We start from the raw sequence: 26,744 nt of genomic DNA, 5'->3' as shown, positions 1-26,744 counted from the left end.
GTGATCATCATCAGCCTTATGAAAATGTACTCGCTGTCTGAAGTGTGTATGGCTGCCTTATTTTGAACCCAGATGCCACACAGATGTGTTTATCTCATCAGCAATAACTACAGTTGGTTAAAGCGGCCATAGATTAACTCATATGTAGATGTTGTCGTTAGGCCGATCCTGTCTGTCAGTGGAATGGCCGGACAGCTGTCATAGCCAGCGCGCGCTGTGAGTGGATCACCGGGCTGAAGGCATGAATAATAGATGCTGTTTATGAGTGTATGTTTTCCATCTGACCCCTGGGTCTGCAGTGAAAACTGCAGCCAGCCTCTTAAGGGGTTGAAGGAGAGAGTGAGAGGGAGACAGATGAAGCTCACCCCGGGGAGCCGATGGGTCATTTACTACCCAGGGACCCCCCATCAGCCATCAGTGACATGTTCAATCAGGGCTTATAGTGTTATACACAGAAAAACATGCTGTTCCCTGATGCTGAACAGCGAGCGGTGCCTCACACAGACAGCTCTGTAGGGAGACAATGCAGCATTTATAGTACAGTGAGCGCCATCGTGAAAGTAGCCTTATATTAAACCCTGATGTGTACACTCAAGGCTTTTCCACAGATATTAACCTACAAGATATGTAATGAGTTTTAATATGACCGAACAGTGGATGCCTTCAGCTCCCGTGTTCCTGCAGCAGGAATCACGCTGAGTGATTTCGGGCTCTCGATATTACGAATTTGTTCATTTAAACCAGGTCTCTGGTGAGCATGGCAGAAATAAAGGCAAAAGATAAGGGTAAGGCCTCTGGTGCAGTGTGCACTGCCCAGACAGTGGGACCGACTGTGCCCCGATGTTGGCAATTAGCTCAGGCTGCTTTTGGGGCTGCAGGTCTTAAAGGGACAGTCCAAACCTAAATCTGGCCTACAGAGCTATGCGATCCATCTCAGTCAACTCTAGGAGTAAACAGAAATCACCTCGAAGTGGTCACCTCGCTCTGAGCACTTTTCTGTAGGAAATATTTTTACTTCTTCTCTTATCAAACTACACCTGTCGATCGTATCTCTGCACAGAAGGAAGCGTGCATTTAACCGTGACTGCAGACCTGCAAAAGTTTGACAGTATGTAAACAATAATAGTGTCCCCCTTACCTAAGCACTGAGGCTTGCTAGTTGCACTCTTCTGCTAGATGGTGCATGCAGTTTCAGTATAAGGCAATGATTTCGAGAAAGCAGAGAACAAAGTTTGTGGATTGATGATACGTTGGATGCTGATTTTTTTTAAAATATATTTATTTTGGTGCTGTAAGCACTAATCCAGTCTTAATATATGCAAGAGAAATGCAGAGATATTTACAGCCACTATCTGCAAAACTGTCCAAGTCACAGCAAAATAATCCAGATGACTGATCAGCAGATACTCCGATGACAAAAAACTCAGAGAACGTGTTGGTTTTTCAAGAGTGGTTACATTCACACTATTTGAATAGCAAAGGAGGAAACAGAGAGCCTGTCATAGAAAATATTTCTCAGGTTGCAACTTCAGCTACATTATCAAATGTGGGATCTTAACCATCTTTGGTCAACTGACTTTGTTTTGATAGTAAAGTTAGTGTAAGCATTGGCTCCGAAAGACCTGCAGCTGTAATACCACTAGGTGGCATGGTCACTTTGAACACTTACACAAAGAAACCCATTGAAAGACAGAAACCATACACATGTGAGGTGCAGCAGTGTGACATTTCATCACTCTTGCAGCTTGATGAGTAAGATGTTTTTCTGCATATCTGATTGAGAGAGAGATAACAGCTGACAGACACACACAAGCATTAGCACAGAAACTAAAGTTCTAGATCATTATGTGAGGGATAACTGCTGATCAATGAGATATTTGACAAGTAACGCAGCGATAAGCACCTTGACAATAACTGGGCTTTGTGCAAGCAACATGATGTTGTCATCAAAGGATGTTATGTCTTCAAACGCCGTGTGATTGTAAGCTGCACATTCAGCAAAGACACTGTGTCAACAGTTCTCGGAAAAACTGTGCAGATGTTATTTTGGAGTGTATGAAATCACCAAGTGCAAGAATGAGAAATAAGAAAGATAAAGAGCCACAGTGTGAGAAATGAATGCTTGTGTGTGAGTGAGTGATTGCATTCAAGTGTGCATGTGTGAACATATGTGTGTGTGTGTGTAGGAATATATATCTGTGAGCATGTCTGTGTGTGATCACAGTTTTAGGCTGCTGAATAATTCAGTGTCCCCCCAGTGCGAACACTAACACTAACAGAGGGGAGCCATTAAAGATCCATGAGGAGATCATTATAGGCCACCGCCTGGCCTTCTCCTCTGCACCCACCCACCCACCCACACACACACACACACACACACACACACACACACACGAACACAGACACACACAGCCGAACGCACGCACACACTTCCCCAGGGCAACTCCCTCTCTAAACAGTGGGGCCGAACCCCTCAACATGAGCTCACTCTCAGGCCTGGAGCTGCTAAAGGGGCCGGAGGTCAGAGGTTAGCCAAGCAAAGGCGTGACCCACGGCACTAATGCACTTGTAACACTTTAAAACACTTTGGCGAGAGTTAAACAGAACACGCTCTCAAGCAGGACCACACAGACGGCCCGCTGGCTACTCTTTCTGATTTTTTCCCTTTTCCCCTCACTCACTACTTGGGCTGCTCTTGCAGTTTTGTTGGCTGCTCGTCAGGCACAGTTTGGAGGAAAGTGAGATGTGTAGTTACAGTCCTCCTTCCTTTTTCCCTTCTCGCTTTTAAGTCGCAGCAAATTAAACACTTTCTTCTTTAAATTAAATAAAATTGCAAAGGTGACGCAGGATTCGCGCTGAAGACGACACACACACAGCTGGTTCATTCAGAGCCCCGTGTTTCCACCCTGGCCCTCACACCACCCTCCAGGGACCCCGCACTGTTATCACGTCATGTGAACCCATCAGAGTGGGCATCTAGCACATCGCCGGTCAACAATTAACTCACATTGTAGGTCCCCCTGGGTGGCAAATCCAATCAGATGAGAGTTATCGCTGGCTGTCCTGTTTCTGCCTCTCATCACACTGGCTGATATTGGAGGTCCCAACAAGCCCTGAAACACACTTGAAGCAGATCTGATTTGCTCTGGCTCTAATCGCATTGGCCTGAAAAGCTTTTCCGCATAATGTGGGGAAATGTTTTAACTACAGTGTGTTTGATGCTGTCGTGTAAGGCGTGTTGGTCTTTATTTACGCATTCTGATCATGTAAGCCGGAGATGTATTCAGGCTCAGGTGAAATGTTTTGCATCTTCAGATCTAGCAGGTTAAGGTAACCCCATATAAACCCATTCTCAACCTCCAAGTCTTTAAAAGCAATTGTGGTTTTCGGCTACTGTAAAAAGCCTCTTAAGAAGCTCAGGCGGGTGTCATTCTATACTGATGGCTGAGGTCAGGGGGTCAGGGAGCCACCAGAGTGGCAGCTGTCATTTAACTAATGACCAGAGTCCCACTTCCCACCAGGAAATAGAAGGTGCGTGTGCTGGAGGCTGTGGAGTATGTGGTTAGCAGGCAGGTCAGCGGTGGGCGTAGAGTGGTCTGGCTCCAGCTCTCAGGCAGCAGTGGCAGCCCAGACCACTGACAGATAGTGGGCATTATCATTTGTTAAGTACCCCCTTCGCCTCTGGTCAGGAACACTTAACATTGCCTGTGGTCACTAAATGCTGCTGGACTGCCAGTAGCAAGGTAAAATATTCATTGTCGTGGAGTGGTGGTTTTCCTTAGCACCAACCCTAAAAGCCTGGCTTGGTTTTGTGTTTTTAACCAGGGCCCTTAAACCTGGCCGCACAAGAACGGCCGTTTGCTGGACTGTGTAATTGATCTGTGTAGGATCCGCTCGCCTATCACAGGCTGTGAAAAGACAGAAGATATTGGAAATACTGAAAGAATTTATCCGTCGAAATCTCCGAGGAGCATCTCAGGTAAACGTGACATTTTGTTTGTTTTCAAAAAAAAAAAAGTAATACAGCAGAGAATTGTGCGCGGGCTTGTTTGACCTTTAGAGGGGGATTTTTTTCAGGCTCTAAAAGTCCAAGAAAGAAATATATTTCTTATTCTAGGTCAACAACATTTGGTTTTCCCTTTTTCAGTGAGCGAGTGATTCACCTTTGGGGTGCTTGCACATGGAAGATGTTGCTACATGAGTGCAGTCACATCTATAAAAGCGGGGGGACTTCCCAGAAGACCCTAGTAGCAGCTTGCCCCCCCCCCTCTAACCAAACCACACGGCATTTACAACTGTGTCAGCACACTAACAAAAAAACAAAAAAACGACCTTCTTGCTGAGCTGTTGTTCTGTGTCGCCTGTGACCACTGCTCGAGGTACTGCCGAATGCCAAGTCACAGAGTAGTTGAACAGACCCTACATTCTGCTTGTTTTTAACGGGGTCACCAGAGGAGCTCCCACCTGTGGTGAGTCTGGCATTTAGCAGCCCATAAACACCCCCCCCCCCCCCCCCCCACTCCCCTCTCTTTCACTCTCACTCTCTCTCTCTAAGTCGTGTGCACACAAAAATTACTGCAGTCAGTATCAGGTGCTTGTTTTCATGTAATTGGTTTCCAGTTTTGTGTTTGTCCCAGCACAGCTCTCAGCCTCTGGTGTCTTAGCACCACAGAAACAAGTTATAGGCGAGAGTGGTTTCTACCCCAGTCGCCTCAGACTCACTCCCTCTAAGGCTCTCGGGTAGGATGAGACCTTGGGGTTGCAGGGTTCTGGCTGAGGGGAACCCTTTCCCCTAAGGGTGCTTGGTGGCATGCTTGGTCAACCTAGGCGCAGCTCACAGGAGGCTTGAGGCCAAGTAGAAGCCAGGCTGTGGCAGGTGTGGCTATGGGATATGAGAGGAAACAGCCACATCTATAGCCACACATCTCTTCTGAAAGATAAAATACCTCCTGTGCTCTGCAAGTTATACACTGATATGATTCAAAAACACATAGAAACTGTGTGCAGGGAAGCTGTCAATTGCTTTATAAATTACAGAAAATGAAAGCATTAGTGCCCTTCTGAGCCTGTCCTTAAATGTTGCTGCATGCAAATCAGTGAATTATATCCAAGCTGCATTTATTACCCACTTAATTCATAACCTGTATACATGACTATACACTCGCGACATCCTGGAAAAAAACAAAAGAGAACTGCAGAGGCCAGGATGAAATTCCATCCTCGTTTCGTGGTCTTCTTGTTCGGACACGCAGAGCAGGACTTTGCAGTGACTCTGCGCTTATTTACCCAATATTTGGTAATGATCGTGTATCGTCAGGCAAACTAGCGATTAGAAAGAGAAAACTGACCATTAAAACCTCATTGAGGGCCTGACAAAAACAGGCCGCATTAAATCATTGCAGAGTTACTTTACTAAAGCCACTCTGGGAGGCCTCAGATGCGTGTTAAACCAGTGTGGCTGCCTCGTAACGCCTGACAAGAATTTATCAAAAATACATTTTCTGAGTATCCCCCCCACCTCCTGAAACACACATGACTGCAGGGTAAGAAGACAGGGTGAGGTTGTTGTGGTTGGCTGAGAGCAGGTGAGACATACGTCACCATTTCTACGGCAGCAGGAATACAGTAAAGGCAGAAACGGCGGCCCGCTCTTCTCACGTCAGGAAAAACATCCTCGTGAGCTGAAGAAACGTCAGACAATGCAGACGCGCTTTGCAGTTTGCAGGAATAAAGTGTTTCTCAGAACACCGTGCATAATGGAGGAGGAAAAGCTGCAGCTTGGAGGCGCTGCAGGAGATTTATCAAGAAGCGTCTCACTGCTGCTGAGTGACTTTAAAAAAACTGATGTTATCTATTTCCATTCCAATTCCTGTATAAATTCACGTTTGCATCAGTGTCACAGACAGTGTCTAGTCATAGGTGTCATCACTCAGGAGGCTACATTCCCACGCTGGCTGACCGTCAGCACAGCACAAGGGCAGAGTCACGGTCTTTCTCATGAAACCACGGCAATGGCCATCAAAAAACCAATAACTTCCTCAGCACGTTGGCTCACTTCCGCCTTCTGCGTGTGGGGACCTGCCGTTACCATGGTTCCTGGGCCGGCTTTTGCGTGCGAGCAGCTTAGACAGCCGTCTGGGGTTTCACGCACACATAACAGGAAGACGCTGGTCGTACTTCTCAACCGTTTCTCACTTCTGCCTTCTCGATTTAGGGAAGGCTGGGGAGACGTGCAGACACAATGCACGGCGAGCAGCCGATCTTCCCACAGTGATCTCCCTCCCCCCCTTTCATAAAAAAAAAAAAAAAAATCTGTCTACGGGATTGTGATATTAACGCTGATGCAGCGGGTGTGATGCATAGTGATGATGATTCAGTTTCCTCAGGATTTTTGGGCTAAACTGAAAGTAACAAGTCTGCAGGCAAAGTGTGGTTTATGTCGAAAATGCGCAGAGATGCTAAATGCATTCCTTATTTAATTAAGACACTTCAGGTTGTTATTGCACTTTGAATGCTCCTTGCCCGGGTGTGCAGGTCTAGGGGAGGTTGCGTCTGACACCAATGACAGACGTGGGTTTGGGAGCAGGTCTACTTTCCTCATTAACATAATGGAAACAGCTAATGAGGGAGACGTTGTGACAACCAAAGTGTTGGATGAGATGATTCATATCTGCCGTTTATTTTGAGGCTGTTGACCGTTGGCTTTGACATTGCTTATGTAAACCATGAGTCACTCTGCAATACTTGCACAGCCCAAAGGAAAAACAATGAAAAATACTGAATTTATCTTTTGCTTTGTCATTGCAGTAATCATGCTTTCTCACTGAAGAGTGTACACAGATCTCGGATATAAAACAGGGCAATGTCTGATTTAAAAAACAAATATATGTAAAACAACTGATTGACACTGACTAGAAGTGTCAAAACCAGCTGCCAGCAAACTTGACAGAAAGCCGCGTTTCACACACACATCAATGTTTGCACTTCTGTTATGAGGAAGAAAAAATGAAACTCCTGCAATATCACAGTGCCAAGTAGGTAGCCAAGTGTAAATGTTAAACAACCATAAGAGTAGCCTTAGCTGCTCAGCGGCTGTGGGAAAGTGCATAGCATGTCTGTCGCATGGTTAAGTCTTTCTCAGAGCACAGAGTTGTCAAGCCACAGAGAGGCACACTATATTGTAAACTCATACCGGAACCCGTCTGCGGCCTGAGTTGTGCCAATGCAAGTCTTACCCATGCCAACCTGTCTCTGATTTCACTCAGCTACAGCAGGCAGGTCTGCTCTCTGCACATAACAAACAGAACAGAAACACATTCACACACACTGAAACCTTTCAGCAAGCTCTAAAAAAATCACTTCAGAAAAGAAAGTTTATCCTTCAGCGTTTTTCTCTTTTATAAGCAAAAGGTTTGAGTAACGAAAAGTCGCTGGCATTTTTTTCCCCTATTATGGTTTATTTTAAAAGAGGGTTTAGGTTTCAGATGATGAATATTTCAGTCAAACAAAAAAAAATTCAAATGTATTTTTCATGTTGCTTTTTCTGCATTTCTACCATTTTTGTTTGTTTTTTCTTTTGTTAGCGTGATTATTCAGTAAGGTTTTATTTAAAGATTGGCATGAAAAGGTGGAGCTTGTTTCAAAATACTCTCTTTGAAGGAATCTGTAAAATTACATGATTTACATTTCACACCACATCTTTACTTTAAACAAAGACCGCATCAACAACAATAACAATCGTTTTTAAACTGCTATTCATTTGGGCGACTATAGAAGAGTAACAGCTTTAGATAAATTCTTTATAAAGTATCTTTTTAAAAATAAAATATCTACAACAACAACAGCAACAAGTCTTTTTAGTCGTAAAGTCTTTTTTATCTACAACAGGACACATATCTTAACCTTTCAGCAAAAACAGAAGAAAAAAAATCCAAAATGCTTCCCAATTTCATTTTTTCTTAAAGGCTCTAACGCAAGCATCCATCCATCCATCCTCTTCCCTTTGTCCTATTCAGAGTCACTCTGGTGCTGGAGCCTCATAAAGCAGCACTATGAAAGCATTTTATTGTGAAAGTTCGGTCTGCTGACCGAACTTTAATAATAAAAACTTTGGAAACCTGCATTGAGGTTTCCCTGAATGCAGGTGACCAGGCCTGCGCTGCGGCCGTGCGCCACGTGCTCCACTGAGTCTCCGACTATGATTCTCAAACTCCAGATAATGGCAGCCCTTGTTCTGGATCATGTGCCTCTTCAGGCTGACGATAAGTACAAGGACCAGTACTGCGAGCTGCAGTCAGCAACCAGTTACAGTAGTAACTGGTTGCTGACTGCAACTTTTCGTGATTATAAAGCTGATAGAAATGGATGGAAGGAGGCGATCATTTCTTTGTGATTATAAAATTGGCCACAGCTAACCCCTGTTTAAGATATTAGAAGCTGCAGAATAAGAAGGTCTAGCACACTTGTAAAAAGACGCTTATTCTCTGTAGATGAAAAATGCAAATTTTTAGCATTTGACACTCCAAACATTGCTTTTTCAAAAGTCAAATCTCACTGCATGGAACGAGCCTCACAGTATCGCAACTTGGTGACTCATTCCTCTACACACATGAATCACAACAGTGGCACATCAGTGAAATATCAGGTAAAGCAGATCAGGTTGACGTTGCAGTGGAAAATTGTGTATGTGTGTGTGGGTTGGAGAAACCACTCTGAGCTTTTGGCTAATTGTACACTACCACTGAACAACAGCTGTGGTTGTGCTAAAAACAAAAAGAGTTTTTCTTGTAAACCCTGATGGTTCTGCACGAAGGGGGAAATTTAATTTTCCAATCAACCAATCCTCAATGGAATGAGGCCAAATCAGGACACTGAAAATGGCTAAATCTGTGTTTTTAATGCATACAGGTTTAAGTACTTCTTCTCTGACTCAGATAATACTTGGTGGTTTGTGTGTGGGTGAAGCTGAAGCCTTTAGCTGTGTTGAGATGACTCAACTTAGCAGAACCTAGCCAAGAGTTCTGGGTAGGGAGGTTTGGCTAACCAAAACCGTGAGAATGTGGCAACATATGTCCTGTTCTGTGGCAACATCAGCCTAGTTCATGCTATAAGACATCAAAAATGGTGTTACACTACACTTACAAAGAACAACATCTGAAGTTGAATTTTATCTAAAGAATGAGGTAAGATCTAATTTGATGTTGTGGGTGTGGCGGCGCATCAGTCACCAGCCTTAATTTACCAGAGCACCTAACATAGTGCGACTGAGATCCCAGGCGGAGCCACTCATCAGATACATGTGACACGAAATCATTCCTGATTAGCCGCTAATGCATCATGATGAGCTGAAAATAGTTAGAATCAATTTTATCTAGTTAACTAATCTGCCGTTTTAACCACATGATAAAAGCAGCTTCTGACACACTCACAGTTAGGCAGGCTCACTGCCATACAGTACCGATGTCATGTGCCCACAGACCAAACGCTGCTGCTTTCAAGCCTATAGGCCACAATCGTATTCACCTCGGGCATCATGTGACACCAGGGTTCCTGAGCCAAGGCTGCGGGAATGGCAGAGCTTTATCTACTCCTACTCCAACCATTGTTTCCCTTTGTAGTGAGCCCGCAATAAACTCCCTTATGTGGGTTTGAACGGGGCCTTTGATAAAGCCAATGTTTCTATATCCTCTGATCTATCACCTGCTGCCTCTAAAACTGCCTGCTGGTGTGTTTATACGGTGCAGCTCCATTTTGAAGATGGCGAACACAGAGATTCACTGTAGAGTAAAGTGGGACGGCCGACGGCATTTGTTGCCTGCAGCAGGTACCCCTGCGTATGACACATCCACAGCTCAAAGCAAGATAGGAAAAATGGAATAAAAATGTTAACATCACTACAACTGCAGACACAAACTGGCAGACTGCAGCAAACTCACATGCACTCAAGTAGCACTGCAGCGGAAACCATATGCCCCGAGTCTAGTCACGAAACAGAGTGCGAACGATATAGAATAGGATCTATACTCAAAAATAAATCCACACACACACACACACACACACACACACACACACACACACACACACACACACACACACACACACACACACACACAAGCAGATAGAAATACAGAAAAAATAGGCAGTTCCTTCTCGGTTGTCTGCACAGCAAGCAAGCCACCAACCACAACCACAAAGCCCCAGTATGTCAGCAAGCACCTGGCTATATACCCGCTCCCAGACAGTCAGCAGACACACACAAATACTCACACACACAAGCAGAAATTTACATATGAGCACCTTAAGATGCACACTTTGGCTTTTTTTGTGCCTTCCAAGGAAGAACATGCAAAAAGCACCTGCTCCTGTCAAAGCAGCGCCATATATTTTATATAGGTGAAGCGATGCATGGATCGCAGTGGAAGTTTCTCTGTGTGTATTTTTGTATGCGTGCGTGTCTTTTTACCCAGCAGCCTCTAGACCTATTTACAGCAATGAGCGTGGGAAACAACTTCAAAACCCGTCTTCAAAACCGAGAGATCGCACATAAGCAACAAGCGATATATATGCATGAAATACATAAATAAATCAATATATCCCCCCCACACACATATATACATTTATTTTATATAAAATCTCCCTTTTAATATTTTACATACATTACTAGTGACACATATCTTGAATATTTGTTTATTTTTATTTGTATATAAAAAAATAAATAAAGGCAAATTTCCATGAAAGTCTGCACAGAACCAAAGTTGAAGACAGATGTAAGATAGGAGATGCAGAAGATCAGTAAATACTGAGGAAATGACACAAACACGCACCCATCCACCCACACACACGCACACACGCGCAAAGACACGCTTGGATGGCTTTGTGGGAACATTGATTGTTAATACACGATCCCTAACACTAACCATCAAAATGACGTGTGTAACCCCAACGCTTCTCCTAACCTGAACATAAGCCTAATTTACAGCCTAAAGCCAAAGCTGTGAGAGGGTGTGAGAAAGTGAATGCCAGTTCTGATTAACATCTTTTTAAAAGTCATACTGGTTCTTGTGCACCTTCGCTCCACACATGCAAACACTAAAACTGGAATGTCGCAGATGGTGCCTCCATCGCTGATCTCTGCAGACCTTGCTCCTGAGGTCTGAATTTGACTCAGCTATTTCAGTAAATTTGGAAAAAATTTGTCTGTTGTTGTTGTTGGGGGAAAAAAGCATCATCATATAGTTCCCTATAACTCTGTAGAGTTTATATTCTCGTACCAAGGTGTTAAAACCACAGTGCTGGTGAATATATATTCACAACTTTCTCATTTCTACATTGGTCTGCACCAGCAGAAGCCCAGCTAGCGAGCCGTCATTGTTATTATGCCTTTATATTCCTTTAATCCAAAAAATAAAATACTACTATTATCATTACTGTACGTGTCTTATACTGCATATACTATACATACTCAACATCGACATCAGCATGAGAGAGTCCAACCGTAAAGCGCTGTAGTCCAGAAATGTAAATTTCATGGCTTAAATTTGATTCATGTTCAGGTTTTTGATAAGACGTTGGAGGCAAAGGTGATATTTCATTTTATTTTTGTGGAATACAGCACCACCACTCACATGCTGGGTAAGAAGTGAGCGGAAGCAGAACATTTGTAGCTGCAGCTTCCTGATAGCAGTTACCATCCACCACCGCAAACAGCTCCTCTGGACACAAACATCAAAGTTTCGGTTGTGTTCTCACAATGTTCCTAATGTCTGTTGTTTTTGTTTGAAACAGGTGCCACGGAGAGAGGACGTCCTGCCATAAAATCCTAATTGACCAGTCAGCAGGCTTTACCTGAAGGCTAGCATTTGGCCCTCGGCTTACTGTAGGAGAAAATGGAGAAGCTTCCCTCTAAGAGAAAGACCGTTCTGACATATGATCGATATGGTTTTTGCTTCTTTGTTTAAGAGCGCTTATAAATAACTGTTTAAGTCATTTAGCTCCATTCGCTCCTTTCACACTGGCCTCTAGTTTTTGTTGTTTTCAGATCATTTGAGGTAAATTCTTATAGATATAGCTCTATGGCTGCTGCAGAAGTGGTTCATTATCAGTAGTTGTGAACTATGCTACACTACAATACTGCAAATTTTTAATTGGTTAAAAAAAACGTCTTGCAGAAATGCATTGTTAAATAAGGAAGAATATGTTTTCTTGCTCTACTGACCAGCAGAATGGCGTGTATGGGAACAGCCTTTTCAGCAGTGTGGCTTTTTGGTATGATTTTAATAGCGATGACTGGACAATAATGCAGCTCGGTCACGGAGAGGAATCAACTTTATCAGGCTTCACTTATATACACACACAATATGTGTAAGTAAGGTCAGGTCATACTTACTTGTGGTCATTTTAGGGGATTTTTTTTCCTTCACTGTAGGCTGAATTATATCATCATGGTGACATATTTTGAGCCTCTATTGTGAGCTCTATCTGTGTTGACAAAGCTTGAGTCAACTCCCAGAATGAAACAGCTGTTGTGTGACTTCTCCATGTTGAAAGTTATGGATACAGCAAGTGGCATTTTCTGCTGCTTTTAATAGGGAAGTTTATGACCTTAAAAAGACATAGCGAGGCAGTCATTCGCATCACAATCTGGCCGTGGTTTAGCATGTTGTCTCACAGAAATGGCGGAACAGTAAAAGTACGTGTATTGTTCTACATGAAAGAGCACAGGGATGCAAAGTTATTGGGCCTGTGACGTCCACCTAAATCGGGGATGTCATTTTTTTTGTTCATGTGATCCAATCAGAGTGCAAGTGGGCCAGACCAGAAAAATGCTTTACACATATCTATTACACAAACTGAGTCTTCTATTGTAAAGTACATTTATTTGTTACATGTGCAGTACAATCTACAGCTCGCAGTGCCTAAAAAAGGCACAAAAGTGTTTCCAACTGAATACATTTGACTATTTTTATGATTCAAATAACTTTAAAGATGAGGCGATCGCAGCTGAAAAATTCAAATATGCAGTTTTCACATATTTCAGAGCCATCCAGTGGTTTGGATTGGACCCTTTGGTGGGCTGACACTTCATGTCAGGAGCAATATCAGAAGACAGTGTGTGCTCAGCTAAATGCAAAAAGAAAATTGGTAACATTTTAAGGTTTTACTATTCATATAATTGTTTACGTAAAATAAACTAGTCGTAGAGCTCGCTGAGGGTCTGGGTTTGATTGTCTTTAGGGACCTGTGGGTGTTCTGGTTTCCTCAAACCTCTAAATCTAAATAAAAATACAAATGCTAGTCCATTTCTATGCATATGTATGTTAAAAAAAACATGAACTCACAGTACGCAGTCAAGGGTACAACAGCTGTACTTTATTTCCTGAGAGTGTATTGTGCCTGTGAGGTGAAAAATCAGTGGACTGGAACTATCAGCGAGGTGCTCCTTCTATATTAAATAATAGTGAGACCAGGAGAGTCATTAAAAGAAGCCTGACGGTGGTCTTTGACACCATCAGCAGAGTGGAGCACAGGGGAGTGAAGCAGGTTTACGCTGTAGCACGCCTACTATATCGTCGTGCACCCGTGAGTCCAAGCTGTCATACAGCCTGCTAGTCAGCCAGTCTTGGGGGGCCTGGGATGCATTAGAGACCAGGAGAGAGGCCACTGTGAGTGGCCTTCGTTAGGAATCCCCCTCCACAGACACACTCCTCACCCACAAAGGAAACACAACATGTTTCCCTCTGAAAAAAAGCCAGCCTTGGATCACAGATCAGACGTGTGCAGCACCTCGACCAGCGAGGATTCAGACACACACACACACACACACTACACACACTAGGAGACAGCACGAGGATGCATTGCAATGGATGACAAAGAGCAATGAGCTCCGATATTAAAGAGCACAAAGGATGAACGAGGAGGCAGAGAAACACAGGGAGACTTCAGACTGTGTGTGTGTGCGCGTGTTTGGGGAGTCGAGGCGGTGTTATGAGAGTGCCCCGTGTTACCATCACCTCATAAAGCATCGTAATGGACGTCAGTCCTATTTGTCAAAGCAGGAGATAAATGAAAGCGAGGCTGTCGGGGGGTGAAAGTGAGAACGACATTATGGAGAATAATGGTGCGTGCTATTATGTTACCGGCTTTCAAAAGACTGTAAAAAGCTTATGCACATATGCCTACATTCACAGTTTGCACAGACACACACACATACAAGCACACACACAAAAACGCAGCCGTGGATTTCCTGAGCGCCCCCCCCCCCCCCCCCCCCAAAATCCCGTTCTAGGTCAGTAAAACCACCGAGTTTCTGAGATGAGTTAGCTGCGATATGAAAGCAGGTCACAGCTACAAACACACGCATGCATGCATGCATACAAAATCAGTGGAGTTATGTGAAGGGTATGGTGTCAGCACTGGCCATTACCCATCACACTGAGTCTCAAAATTCTTGGTAATGCAAACATGCTGCTTTTAATTTCACCATGAGCTGTGATCTAACATCCTCTTCTTTGCTGATTATGAAGTAAATATCTTGATTTGTTTGCTCTCCATAATACAGATGCATAATCATGCTGATAATGTGAAGTTCTATTAATAACTTTTTATCATGTAAACAAAAGTAAGACAGTTGTTATCAATCTTATTTCATTATTTAAGCACATTAGCCCTCTGTCTGTCCTATGAAATACGCTCTATTGACTTGACTTTGTTCAAAAGACAATTTTCATTCATCGGCCGCAAAATTTCTCCTACATCACTGAACGCTTTCAGCAGATGAATTTGAAAACAGACGTTCGGTTTATAAACATTTATCATATTATACAGTGAAGGCCAAACAGCCGAGGATTTAACAATAAGCAAAACATATTTCTGAGGAGAGCGGGAGTTTAAATAACTGAGAAAAATAATAATTCCACCATTAAAGATGATTTGTTTTTAGTTTCGGATGTGTGGGGAGGAAATAATAAATCACACTAATTTGGTTAAACCATCGCTTACAAACAGTCAGTCATGTGTTATCATACTGCAAACTCTCACGTAATCGCTCACATGCTCCGGTTAAATCAGATGGCATAATAAATACTCCATCAGGTACAAGCTATGGAACTCTTTGGATCCAAATATTAACTTTGATTTTACAGCTGTAGTTACATTTACTTTCCAAAAAAATACTTTAGGCATTTATGATGTCAAAATATATGCTTAACTTATACATTTATATATACACACACTTCAAGCCTACAGTACAAGTCATCATCAAGCATGGGATCTACCAAGGAGACGCTCTGTCCCCACTACTGTTCTGCATAGGCCTGAAGCCCCTCAGGGAGATCATCAGCAATCGTCTGCCACCTCCTCTACATGGATGACATCAAGCTGAATGCCATGAGTGAACATCGATTCACTGATCCACACCACTAGGATCTACAGCAACGATATCGGAATGTCATTCGGATCTGAGAAGTGTAGTCGGATGGTAACGAAGAGAGGGAAGGTAGTCAGAACTGAAGGCAATATTGCAGACATGGAGGACAGCTACATGTACCTGGGGATCCCACAGGCAAATCAGACCCATGAAGAGGCCGCAAGGAAAGCTGTAACCACCAAATACCTGCAGAGCGTCAGGCAAGTCCTGAGGAGTCAGCTGAATGGGACGAACAAGATTCCCTGATGGGGTAAATAAGCTGGCCAAAGGAGGCGAGAGCAGCCACTGACATCAAGACAAGAAACCTTACCACGTATGGAAGGTTTCACCCCAAGTCCAGCACCCTGAGGCTGTACGCTGAGCGGAAGGAAGGAGGCCGAGGACTCGTGAGTGTCAGAACCACGGTTGCTTGAAGGATAAAGACAGGCAGGGGCGAGAGGGGAAATTTTAATACAAAAAAATGTTTATAGTAAATAACAATAATGCTGATAGACCTAGAAGAGGGAGTAAGAACATAACAATTTGGCCTCAAAACCGGCAACTACATTTTGTTCCTATACTTGTAATTTTAACTTGCAAGACAGCTTTTTCATATTGTGTCAAAGCAATTTTGGCACAAGCTAAGGCGCTCACTATTTCTTCCACCACGCTGCAAATGAGAACTTATTTTACATCTAACATTGCTACAGAGGCGCTTTAATGGAGACGAAAATGCACGTCACTTTTTATAGAGTGAAATGCGTGCACACTGGACCTATTTGCTTTGAACTTTTCTTAAACAAGCTGCAGGATTAAAGCGACTGTTTCATGTAGCTATGCAGGGGCATACGCTCACACGCACACAACTAAACCACTATGCATCTGCTGTAGAGGAACATCCTGCCCCACACAGACTAGCATGCTCGCAAGCTTGTCTGTCACATTCAAAACCCATGTCTGAACCACAGGAAATACGTAAAACACGCACACACATAAACATAGACTCATGCGTGCATACACGCACACGTAATAAAACATGCTGATACCAGTTTGACATACTTGCTGCAGCTCTGCAAAGAAAAACATGCAGATGTGCAGAAAATGCACAAATTACACAGGAGTTAGATTTTAGCGGTAACCATGAAATGGTGACACGAAACAGAACAAAAAAGTATGAGAGCATTCCACCTGCGTTAGTGCAGGTGATCCCGATGATGCATTGAGGTCAATGGGATGAATTGGGTTTGTGGCAAGACCGTGGCCTGCTCTATTCTGGTCTGACTGGGGCTGAGATGTGTGCGTGTGTGTTGAGAGTTGGGGCATTTGGGGTAAATGAGGTCTCGGGTTTACGGGTGCTTTTATGTGAGGCTGCAGCTCTTCAGCCCTCCAGCTGCTCTGTTGCCATGATGTGGTGCCTCTGTGTACCTCAAAGCTGAACGTAAATTTACCACTCTGGTGAATACGAGCGGTTCGCAGAACACACAGGCACAATGTGATAAGCACTCTCAAGCAAAACATCATAAAATTAGGAGGCGCTCGGTGGGGTGTTTAGTGTTGTCTTTTCTATCACTCCTCTTCCTCATCTGATTTTCAAAGTAATAGCCACTAATGTTTAAAACAAGCAAAGGCAGCATTATGTCATGTCGCAAACACAGAAAGGAAACCACTGCAGTGCTCACAATTCTCTATTTATGAACACAATGAGAAATACTCGGAGGAAACTTGGGATAGAGGTTTGCACGCTTTCTAAACTAACTCCGGTCACTGTGTGTGTAGGCGTTAGCTCCAAAAGCTGCCGAGTTGTGATGTTGTGTGTCAGAGAATCTGCCAAAAGCTGACGATTTTGCCAAGAAATTAAATTCAATTAAACTAAATCAAATTAAATTAATTATTTCTGGGATAAGTTCGTCAAATTTTTGGTAAGCCTGACATCTTTTAGCCGGCACACAACCTTCAGGAAATAACATCTACACCGGCTGGAAATCTGATTGAAGATTCTCTTCAAAGACTTTACAAATTGGGTTAGCTCGGCATTTTTCTTAAATATTTTCTCATATTTGCCTGATATAAATACTTAAATAAAAAACAGTTTTAGAGTTTAACTAGTTCAGATTTAGCAGAATTTTGATTTATACATCCGGAAGTAGCTCTTTTATTTGCTCTTATATATGAAAATATAATGAACAGTAATATGATATGATGCATACAGTATACATTCATTAATTATGGGAGTAAAGAAAATGACTTGATCAGCTAGAAGCTGCAGAAGAATCTGGGCTTGAACCTTGGCCAGGACAAACCTGGCCTAGAATAAGACACGCTCTTTATTATTTATTTAATAATACAGGGTTGGGGTTAGGATCCTAAAATCTTAGAATATTAAATTTGATGATGAAAACAACACGTTGATTTAACATCCAGTACTTAACACATTTTTTAAAACCTTTTTAACCCCATTTTAAGCCCCAAACATCATTCTAAAATACATAAATCGCCTCTATTTAAAGTCCTATAACTTCCTTACCTTTCCATACCTGTTAGAGTGCTTTTAATAGGCTTGGTTATATAGTGGGTGCACACTACTAGACTGTAAAATGTTAAATTTACTTTTTCTTGAACTACTTTTACGTCTCAGCTACCATCCAGACTGTTGCAATAAACACAAAAGATTAACCAACTGGTTATCCTTTGTGAGGGCAGTAGACTAGACAGGAAGTCAGAGAGAGAGAGAAAGCGGACGGGGGGGAACGACGCAAACAGGAAGTGGTCTCGGGGGACTCAAACCTAAGCCCCGGCGATGGCCTTTTGGCCAAGACTCAACCTGACGAGTTATCCCAGCACCTAAAGAGAGAAATGTATAGGTTCTGTCACGGTCCCCGTGTCTCTCTGGTTGGCCCACGCTGGCTACAGGTTTTGTTGTTGTTAGTTTTGGTTTTTTGTCTCGCCTCCTCCTCTCTGCCTGGGTGGAGCTCATTACGGGCTCTCACTCTTGGCCCACGCACCCGTGTGATGGTGTCCACCTGCGGCTGATCTGGCTGATTTCCCCAGCTGCTATTTAAGGCAGTGGCACAGAGCAGCTCACCGCTGGAACGTTGAACCACCTGAATTCTGGACCGAATCACCGGACCTGTCCAAGTGGGGCAGTGTGTGGAGTGTTGGAGCGAGTGCGGCTGAAGAGGAGTGCGTGTGTGCGGAGGAGCGGTGGCGGTGCCTGAGTGGAAGAGGAAGCGTGTGTGTGGATTCCCCCCCCCTTCTCTCCCTGGAGCCCTGGACCCCCTCCCAACTCACTGTACATATATTTTGCACTAAGGTGATCCCTATTGTAAATAAATCCCCTTTTTGTTTCCTTGAAAGAACTGTCTGCGCGTGAGTCCGTTCAGTAGCCATGACAGGTTCCAAATTATTTAAAGTTGAACCAACTTGGACAATTTTCTCAACAGATTCCTCTTTAAGATAAGATAAGATAAGATAACCTTTATTAGTCCCACACGTGGGAAATTTGTTATTTGTTAGCTGAAGCACTAATTAATACAAGTATGTAGTGCTACCTATTACACTGAAGGTTCTGAGGTGTCTTCCTGTTAAAAGGGTGTTTTCCCTTGCCTGTCACTTTATAAAAGTGGAAAGCTGTAAAACAAAGTTAATACAGTTTAAAGTTTCTGTCCTCTTTCAGTGGGCCGATTCTGGCCCCCAGGCCTTATGTTTGACACCCCTGTCATAGGTGGCCGCCTGATTGTTGGTATTTTTTCTCTCAATGATTGTACGGTCTTTACCTTACTACATAAAGCTCCGTGAGGTGACTGTTGTTGAGATTTGGAAATCAAACGGAATTGAGTTGAAAATTAATAAAAGCAAATCAGATTACGACTTCAAAAATAACTTATTGGGACAAAATGCACTGTTTTTGCACTTTCATTAAATACACAGGGGCACCTGTCTGACGTTCAGCCTGCACGGCTCTTTGCCAGAAGTTGCGTGAAGCCTTTGAATCAACCTGGTGTAAAGGGAGCTGGATGCGCAGTCTTTGCGTTGGCACAGTTTCTGAATAACAGGAAGAGCTTTGGTTAAGGGGGTCGGATGGAGACTTTACTACTTGCAAACATGGTAAATATGTCTTAAAGGGTCGCAGCAGGTGCCAGGGGCCCAAAACTACACTGAATGAATTCAGCCACATCCCTCACCTGGCAGCTGGAACAAAGTTAAGCTTTAATCTCCTCACTCAGCTTATCGTTGCTGATCGTGACCTAATGCAGGGTCAGCTTTCTCCAGAAATATCCACATTGGAGTGGCACAGTTCTCCTTTATTTAGCAGCCACGGGTTACCGTATACTGTACGCGCAGCGCTCCTCGGGATCTCTGGGATACGGCCTGCTGCACCGTGTGTGGCGACACGGCGCCCCCGCTGCCCCTCCTCTCAGTGCGGTTACCACAGTCTCCATGTCTGCTGGAGCCAATAAATAAATAATGGGCCTGGCGATCGCTTCCAACGGTGATACTGCATGCTGAAACCGCTGCATCTGGGAGTGCCTCGCTGACAGTGAAAACAACAACACAAGCATACGCGCACACACGCATGTAGACACACAGAGAGACACTACAGATTAATGCTGAGCTGGTAACACTGAACTAATTTCTCACACAGCTGCAACTTTCTTTTCTAAGAACTCTCTAGAATAACAGCTCGGGCTGCTCAGCTGCTTCCCGGTTTATTTGAAGTGTGACACGTTAGGAATGTTTTACTTTTTTTTATTTGTCTCTTACAAGGTCCGATGCCCACTTCCTCTTTGGAGTGCCAGTGCTTGAGAATTTCCAGAAGTGTTTGGAGTTATATGTAAAAGGTTTTGTCTCGGAGGCTATTTTTACATGAAATATGGGCAAGTTAATAAATGACACACTGTAAAAAACCGCTGTACACCAAAAGCACTCTAACTTAAACGTTTAAGCAGATCAAGCTCACGTTTTACTAACTTTCTGTAAAAAGAAAGGATTTTTTTTACGATAATTCCCTGTTCTTTGCAGGGAAATAGAAGATTAACAGGAAGACACTTTACATTTTACAATATAACAAAGTTTTTTTCCTTGTTGACGGCCTGGGAGTCATGGAAATGTAACTGCTCGAGTTCAAATAATTAATTTGGAAATGCTGTGAAGTTATTTCAGTTATTTTGTGTTTAAAAACAGCATTTAAGGTTGAGAACATTCAGTGTCTTTACACTAATAATTAAAAAAACTGTTAATTTACAGCATAACACCCCATCGTAACACATTATTCACGCAGAATACAAAACAAAAAGTACGAAACTTGTTATTACGGTAGACACACTGTAAAATACCAGTTTAATGCTGTCAAATGACACCACCACTACTTTACTGTAATTTGATGGGGAATTTTGACTCTGAGTACTGAAAGCAAACTGGGACACTGGTAGGTGGAATGAGCATTGTAACATAATTAAAAGAAAATCAGGGAAATGAGGTGTGAGTGAGAAGTCAGGACATTGGACCCGTGTACGCAGCCCAAAAATGGGCTCCCATGGCCTATCCTAGAGCGCAGGCAGGATCATGGTGTTTGATGCAATGACGGCCACTTCATTATAAAAGCCTCCTCAAGTCCCACGCTGCATTCCACGTTTATGGGGAACATATGGGGAAGCCTGCAATTTTTAGACCACAAAATAAGCCCCTTTGCAGCTGGACGCACGACCGCACTGAGTCCTTTTTGCTTGCGAGCCACACCCGAGAGGCGTAGGACCACTGACAGTGATTAAACCACCACAGTTTTCTCAGCAAAACAGGAGTTATATTAAGCTTAAATACAGGGGCTTGATAAACAAGGCCTGGGCAGGGGAAAAAAAGAATTGAGAGGAAGACAGCCACAATGATCTTGAGACTATTTTCCCCTCACGGTCATGGGCAGTGCAAAGCCATGAGATACATTTCAAAACATGAAGCAGATGTTTACCTAGACAAAGAAGAAAAAACACACAGTAGACTGAGGCCTCGACTCCGGCGCTTTCTTCAAATGTCAAGTTTGGACAGCAGGAGCTAGTTCCCATTCTTGCACAATGCTGTGGGATGGCTCTTTGCATATATATGTGTGTGTGTGTGTGTGTTTTCGTTTTTTTAGCTTTTCCTTTATTTCTCAGTAAAAATCCAGATGCAGTGTCTTTGTTTCCACAAGCGGACAAAAACAAGGAAATTGACAATAATCTAAAGCAGTCTGCCTTTTTGGAAACAAATAGCAGAAAAATATATTTCTCACTTTAATGAAATCTGAAGAAGAAAACATGACTTATTACCAGCAGCATGTCTCGCTTGCACAAATACAGCCACATAAAATGATTATAAACCGAAACAACCACGAGGCTCTGTACTGTGAAACCAGTACGCTGCACTCCAGCAAACACGGACGAGACCAACGCAGAAGGCGGGAGACCCCCGGCTCCAAACCAACCAAACCGAACCCCCGCCTGTGACCCCAAAGAAGCTAAAAATTCTAACTGACACTCATCAAAAGTTATTCTTTTTTTTAAAGAAACAAAACAACATTTAAGGTTAGGGTTTGGAGATGGGTTGGGGTCCAACCTCCTTGGGCTGAAGCTCAAGACTCTAAAGTATAATACAGCATAAAGGTCTGGAAACCCCGTCTGTGGACTTGCAGGTTTTGCCCTCCGGGCCTGTGTGACAACACTACCTCTTGTTCAGCAGGGAGACATAGAGCTGTAATCTGTCAGGGCTGGCAGGCCAGGGCCGAGGCCATGTCGGGAGGCAGGAGAGGTGTTAGAAGAGGAAGCTCCGCTGTGTGTGAGGTTAAGTCAGAGGCCTATAGTGGCCGCATGGACGGACTGATAAAAGCCCTGGGGCCACGGCTGTGGCCTCAGCGTTCGGCCACACTCGCTGACACGCCGTGTCATTTAGCCCGCGCTGCCGCCTAACTCAACGGCAACTGCTCATTTACAGGGCAGTGCGGCCTACCAGGAAGAGCGGCAAGCTCTCCCTCTCTCTCTCTCACACACACACACACACGTTCAGAACATGGTACTGTATATACACATACAAACACATGCTGTGGTCCATGCAGCAGGTTTGTCCAGCAATTAGCAGATGTGGGCTGACATCCATACACAACAAGGTGTGAAGCAGAAACAGAACAGAAACATGCGCACACACACGCACACGCGCGCACACACACACACAGGTTTCCAGGGAAAGCGAGTGGGTCACATGAGTGACCAGACGGTGGTTTGGGTCTGTTGTCCCATGGCCAGACATGGTCAGTGTGTCACTGGGAGACAGGAGAAAGGAGAGAGGAAGTGAGCATCCCAGAGGTCTGCAAATGCCAGTTATTTGCACACACATGCAGATGCTGTGCTGCAAGATCGCAGCCTAACAGTATGGCTGCACACAGTAACTCTGCTAACGAGAGCCACCACGGGTAAAAAAAACGAACTCACATGGAAATATTAAAAATAGTTTGAGTATTTCCAATACGCACATGAAGAGCTATCTGTCTAAGTAAGCACGATTTGCATAGTTTTCCCAGGAGATGTAAACAGTGAATAAGGTGCAAAGTTCATTCTGAAACTTTCATTTTAGAGCACGGTTTCTTTTTTTGGTACAGTCTAAGGTGTAAAAAGAAAAAAGACATAGAAAATATTTTATCTTTCCTTCATAAATAATAAAACACTGTCAACAACAAAACAGAAAGTTTGAGGCTATAGACCAAATAAAAGAACGTTTGGTGTATTACAGTCGAGGTGATGCACAGCCAAGTGCATGTGAACAAAGTCATTTTGAGAACACAGCTTAGATATGGAGATATGCACATGCATCTTCAATAGAAATGAAGTGACAGATAACACCATGAGAATTTACTCAGTGATGATTCTATCTCATTAATTATGCTCTAATTTGCATCAATATCACCTGATGGTTTATTTTGATATCTTCTTCCCACCGGTCTGAAACAAAATATACCGTAGAAACAAAATCTCTGTTAACTATCTTTTTGCCTGTCGTGCCGCGCCTTAATTTCTCTCGCAGTCTGAAACTACATGAACCATTTCCTGTTTTGCTCATAACTACAGATGAAACTTCCAAATAAATAGTTCAAAATCTCCAAAAATAACACAATATGTGATATGCTATCACATATTGGGCTCACGCTGTTCGGGTAGTACAAGCAGCCACATCAGTGAACACTTTTCCGTTCTTAAATTCAACCCAGAAAATGAAAAAGTGTGAAAACCACAATCAGGTTAAATCGCTTTGCACTTTCACAGGGGAAAGAGACTTCAGTTGCCCGCAAATACTAAAGTTTTATAAAAATATCTTTTGTATTGCATAAGGAAGTTCAGGTTAGAAAAAAAAAGGGACGCATATAATTAATATTTAAAGATTTTGTGACGTGGACACAAAGTTTTATTTTTGCATTATGCAGGTTCAGCTGTGTGAGAATTAAATGTACATGAATATAAAAGAGGGCAAAATAAAGAGAGAAAAAAAGGGAACTTCAAAGGCTGATGGCAGAGGAGAGAACCCGGGCAGAGTCGAGCCGTTCGGCTTCTGATGAGACTAAGATTATGATACTATCAAGTGGTAAGTGAGGGTGGAGGTTTTGCAGGCCCAAAACCACCGGTTCTTACAAACACAGATGTGCCGTGAGTCAGACAAACATAAAACTAGCACAGGACACACATACACAGTATACACAGCATGCTCAGTGTTGTTCGGCAGTTAGAGACAACACTTTCCTGTCTCCTCAAGCCACAGCTATCTCTCATTTTCTATTTCTCCTCATCTGATTCAGTCCTGTCTTTTTCTCTCTCCTGTGTTTGTCTTGGGCTTAATACATCTGAATGTCTCTTCAGCTCCTCTGCAGTGGTTTTTAGTGCTCTTTCTGCAAACCTCAGTGAGCCACAGCGACGCAGGCCGCTGCCTGGTTTGAACTCAAAAGAAAATAGAATATTTCCAAAACTTGGACGACCAATGAAAAGTGAGAATGAAGACGGCGAGTCAGAGAAGAAGAACCATGGAAAGTACAACCCGAAAAGAGAAACCAGAGAAAAGGCAAAGACGATAGGAGAAGACGGGAGGGAGGGGAAGGAGGGTGGGAGGGAAAGGCCCGGTGACCTCACGTGACATGTGACGTGGGCTCCACCACTCACGGAGGGGAGTGTGTGTCTGTGTGGAGGATGGCGAGGAGGATGCAGATAGACTGTGGCTTTTAGCCTTTTACTAGCACTGACGCTCCAGTCAGGCCGCCACCATCGTGGAAGAGAAAGAGACAGACCACGCTAACAAGCTAGCTGGCTAACCTCAGACCTTCAGGCCGCTGACAGACCACCACAAAAGCGGCCCCCCGCCCCCGTCAGCCTGCTTACGCCACCCGGGCACCGTTAGGTGGGGCCCCCTCTTATCTCCAGCCCTGGTGAGTCCACCTCCGCACCTGGAGACCCAAATGTTGATGCCTGCCTTTGTTTAAACTGTTTTTCTCTCAACCACATTTGCTGTTTCTTCTTTCTTTCTGCCTCTGACCCTCTTCTCTTCACTTCTCTCTCTCTCAAATGTCTTGTGGTGCTGCTGCTAACACATGCTGCTGCTCTCTCTGCAAGCTTGTGGCTTGGGATTCCTGTGGTAGTCACAAACCCTAGATTCTTGGTTGCAAAGAGTCTCGGAGCTCCAGGAGTTTTGTCCTCTTGTGCTCTCCTTCCTCCCTTCACTTCTTTTTATGCTACACTTTTATTTTTGTGTTTCAATCCTCCTGTTTCTTGCCCCCCTCTCTCAGAAGTCTGTGGAGATTGACTTCAGCGAGGGCTCCACACCATTCTGACTTCTCTGTCATGGCATCCAACAGCATCTTTGACTCCTTCTCCAACTACAGCAGCAGTCTACTAAGAGGTAAGTGCTGATCCTGCCCTCTCCACTCTGCTCTGCTCACCCTCTGACCATTGTTTTCAACGTGCAGTGCTGTCAGTTTGACAAAAAAAGCACTGACAGTTCCACAGTGAAATGTGAGAGTTGCTTCTTGTAGCGTTTGAATGCATTTATCTGTCTGTCACGTGTGCTGTGAAATAGGTTCATAAAGGAGGGTGTGATTTGCACAGTAGCTCTCATCTGATATGTCCCATAAAGGCCTCTCAGCTCCTGTGTTTTCTGTAGGCTTGATGGAGTAGCGCCATAATGGGATTCTCACCACAGACATTCATTATCAAGTGAAACTCGGCGCTCTCTCAGTGAGAATACGAGCTCAGAGGCTCCATGTGACTGGGCCCCTTACTGGAACACGGCAATACAATAAAAGAGAAAAGAAAAAACATATTAGGCTCTCTCTGCTTTACTTCCAGGAGGTACTTTTGGTCTGTGCGGTGAGGTGAGTGCACTATGCTCGGTGACGAGCCTCAGTGAAGAAGCCATTTGTTGCCATGGCAATTCCAATCAGGCGGCTTTTTATTTGCAGTTAAGCTCTCGAGATGGAGAGCGAGAGCGCAACGTTTACCTGATTTCAGTCCTCATCCTGTTTATTCCCGTAAGTCGTGAAAAACACTGAGACGAAGCAGCGTTGACACTCGAGTTGTTAATCCGACGGTGGCCGAGTTTTTCTTACTGTTCCTCAAACAGCCACCGAGACAGCCGCTGAGAGGCAATAGGGAAAAAAAGGAGATACCCCCGCCCCCCCAATTAAGGCCTTGTTGCCGTGTTAATTAGAGACAGCCACAGGAGAAGCACTACCAGTTGGTAATTGTTTGCAGAGTATATCTTAAAATCTGCAGAGCCTCACACACTCTGTACATCTGTGTCTCACATGAGAGCAATCCTCTGATATCCTCAGTGGAACCGCAGTGACAGGAGATGATGTTCTAGTGTTCTCACAGCTTCTACACACACTCAGGCATTTATAGTTTCCTCATGACAAGCTCAGGCCCCCCTTTTCTTCTCTTTAACCGCTGGATCTGCATCCCTTTATCTCCTCACCGTTTTACAGATCAGTGTGTCACCAACTTCAGGGTTCACGCCTGCTGTCTTTTAACCTCTAACGTAATGTGCTTTCGGGGGACCTGATTTTCTTTTTGTTTTTGAACCCTAGCAGAGCACTGAGGTGGCAGAAGGAGACAGTAGGTCAGAAGGGTGGGGAAAAGAAGAGACGAGCATTTAAAATGGTGATCAACCATTGGAAATCATTAGTGAACATGCAATATCCTTTTACAATTCGCTCTGTCAGGAGACTGAAACCGAACTGCACGAGAACAAAGGCCAAGACTCATTAAATCCCCCAGTTCAATCTGAAAGCATTTCCAACCAGGACTACCTCATGTAAGCAAAATACCCCAGCGGTTAGTTT

The 26,744-nt window shown here is 43.8% G+C and overlaps 1 protein-coding gene across 1 annotated transcript in view; it reads left to right on the top strand.

The window, feature by feature from the left end:
* The first annotated feature begins 24,560 nt into the window (after window positions 1-24,560).
* runx3 (RUNX family transcription factor 3) overlaps window positions 24,561-26,744 on the top strand; it is a 48,647-nt gene continuing 46,463 nt past the window's right edge. Inside the window, exons 1-2 of the mRNA XM_004566569.5 lie at window positions 24,561-24,833; window positions 25,191-25,303. Coding sequence (XP_004566626.1) covers window positions 25,246-25,303 — 58 coding nt within the window. The 5' untranslated portion in view covers window positions 24,561-24,833; window positions 25,191-25,245. The remainder of the gene's footprint in view (window positions 24,834-25,190; window positions 25,304-26,744) is intronic.

Source organism: Maylandia zebra, linkage group LG19 (assembly GCF_041146795.1).
Source record: "Maylandia zebra isolate NMK-2024a linkage group LG19, Mzebra_GT3a, whole genome shotgun sequence".
Lineage (NCBI taxonomy): Eukaryota > Metazoa > Chordata > Actinopteri > Cichliformes > Cichlidae > Maylandia > Maylandia zebra.
This window is presented reverse-complemented; position numbering and strand designations above follow the sequence as displayed.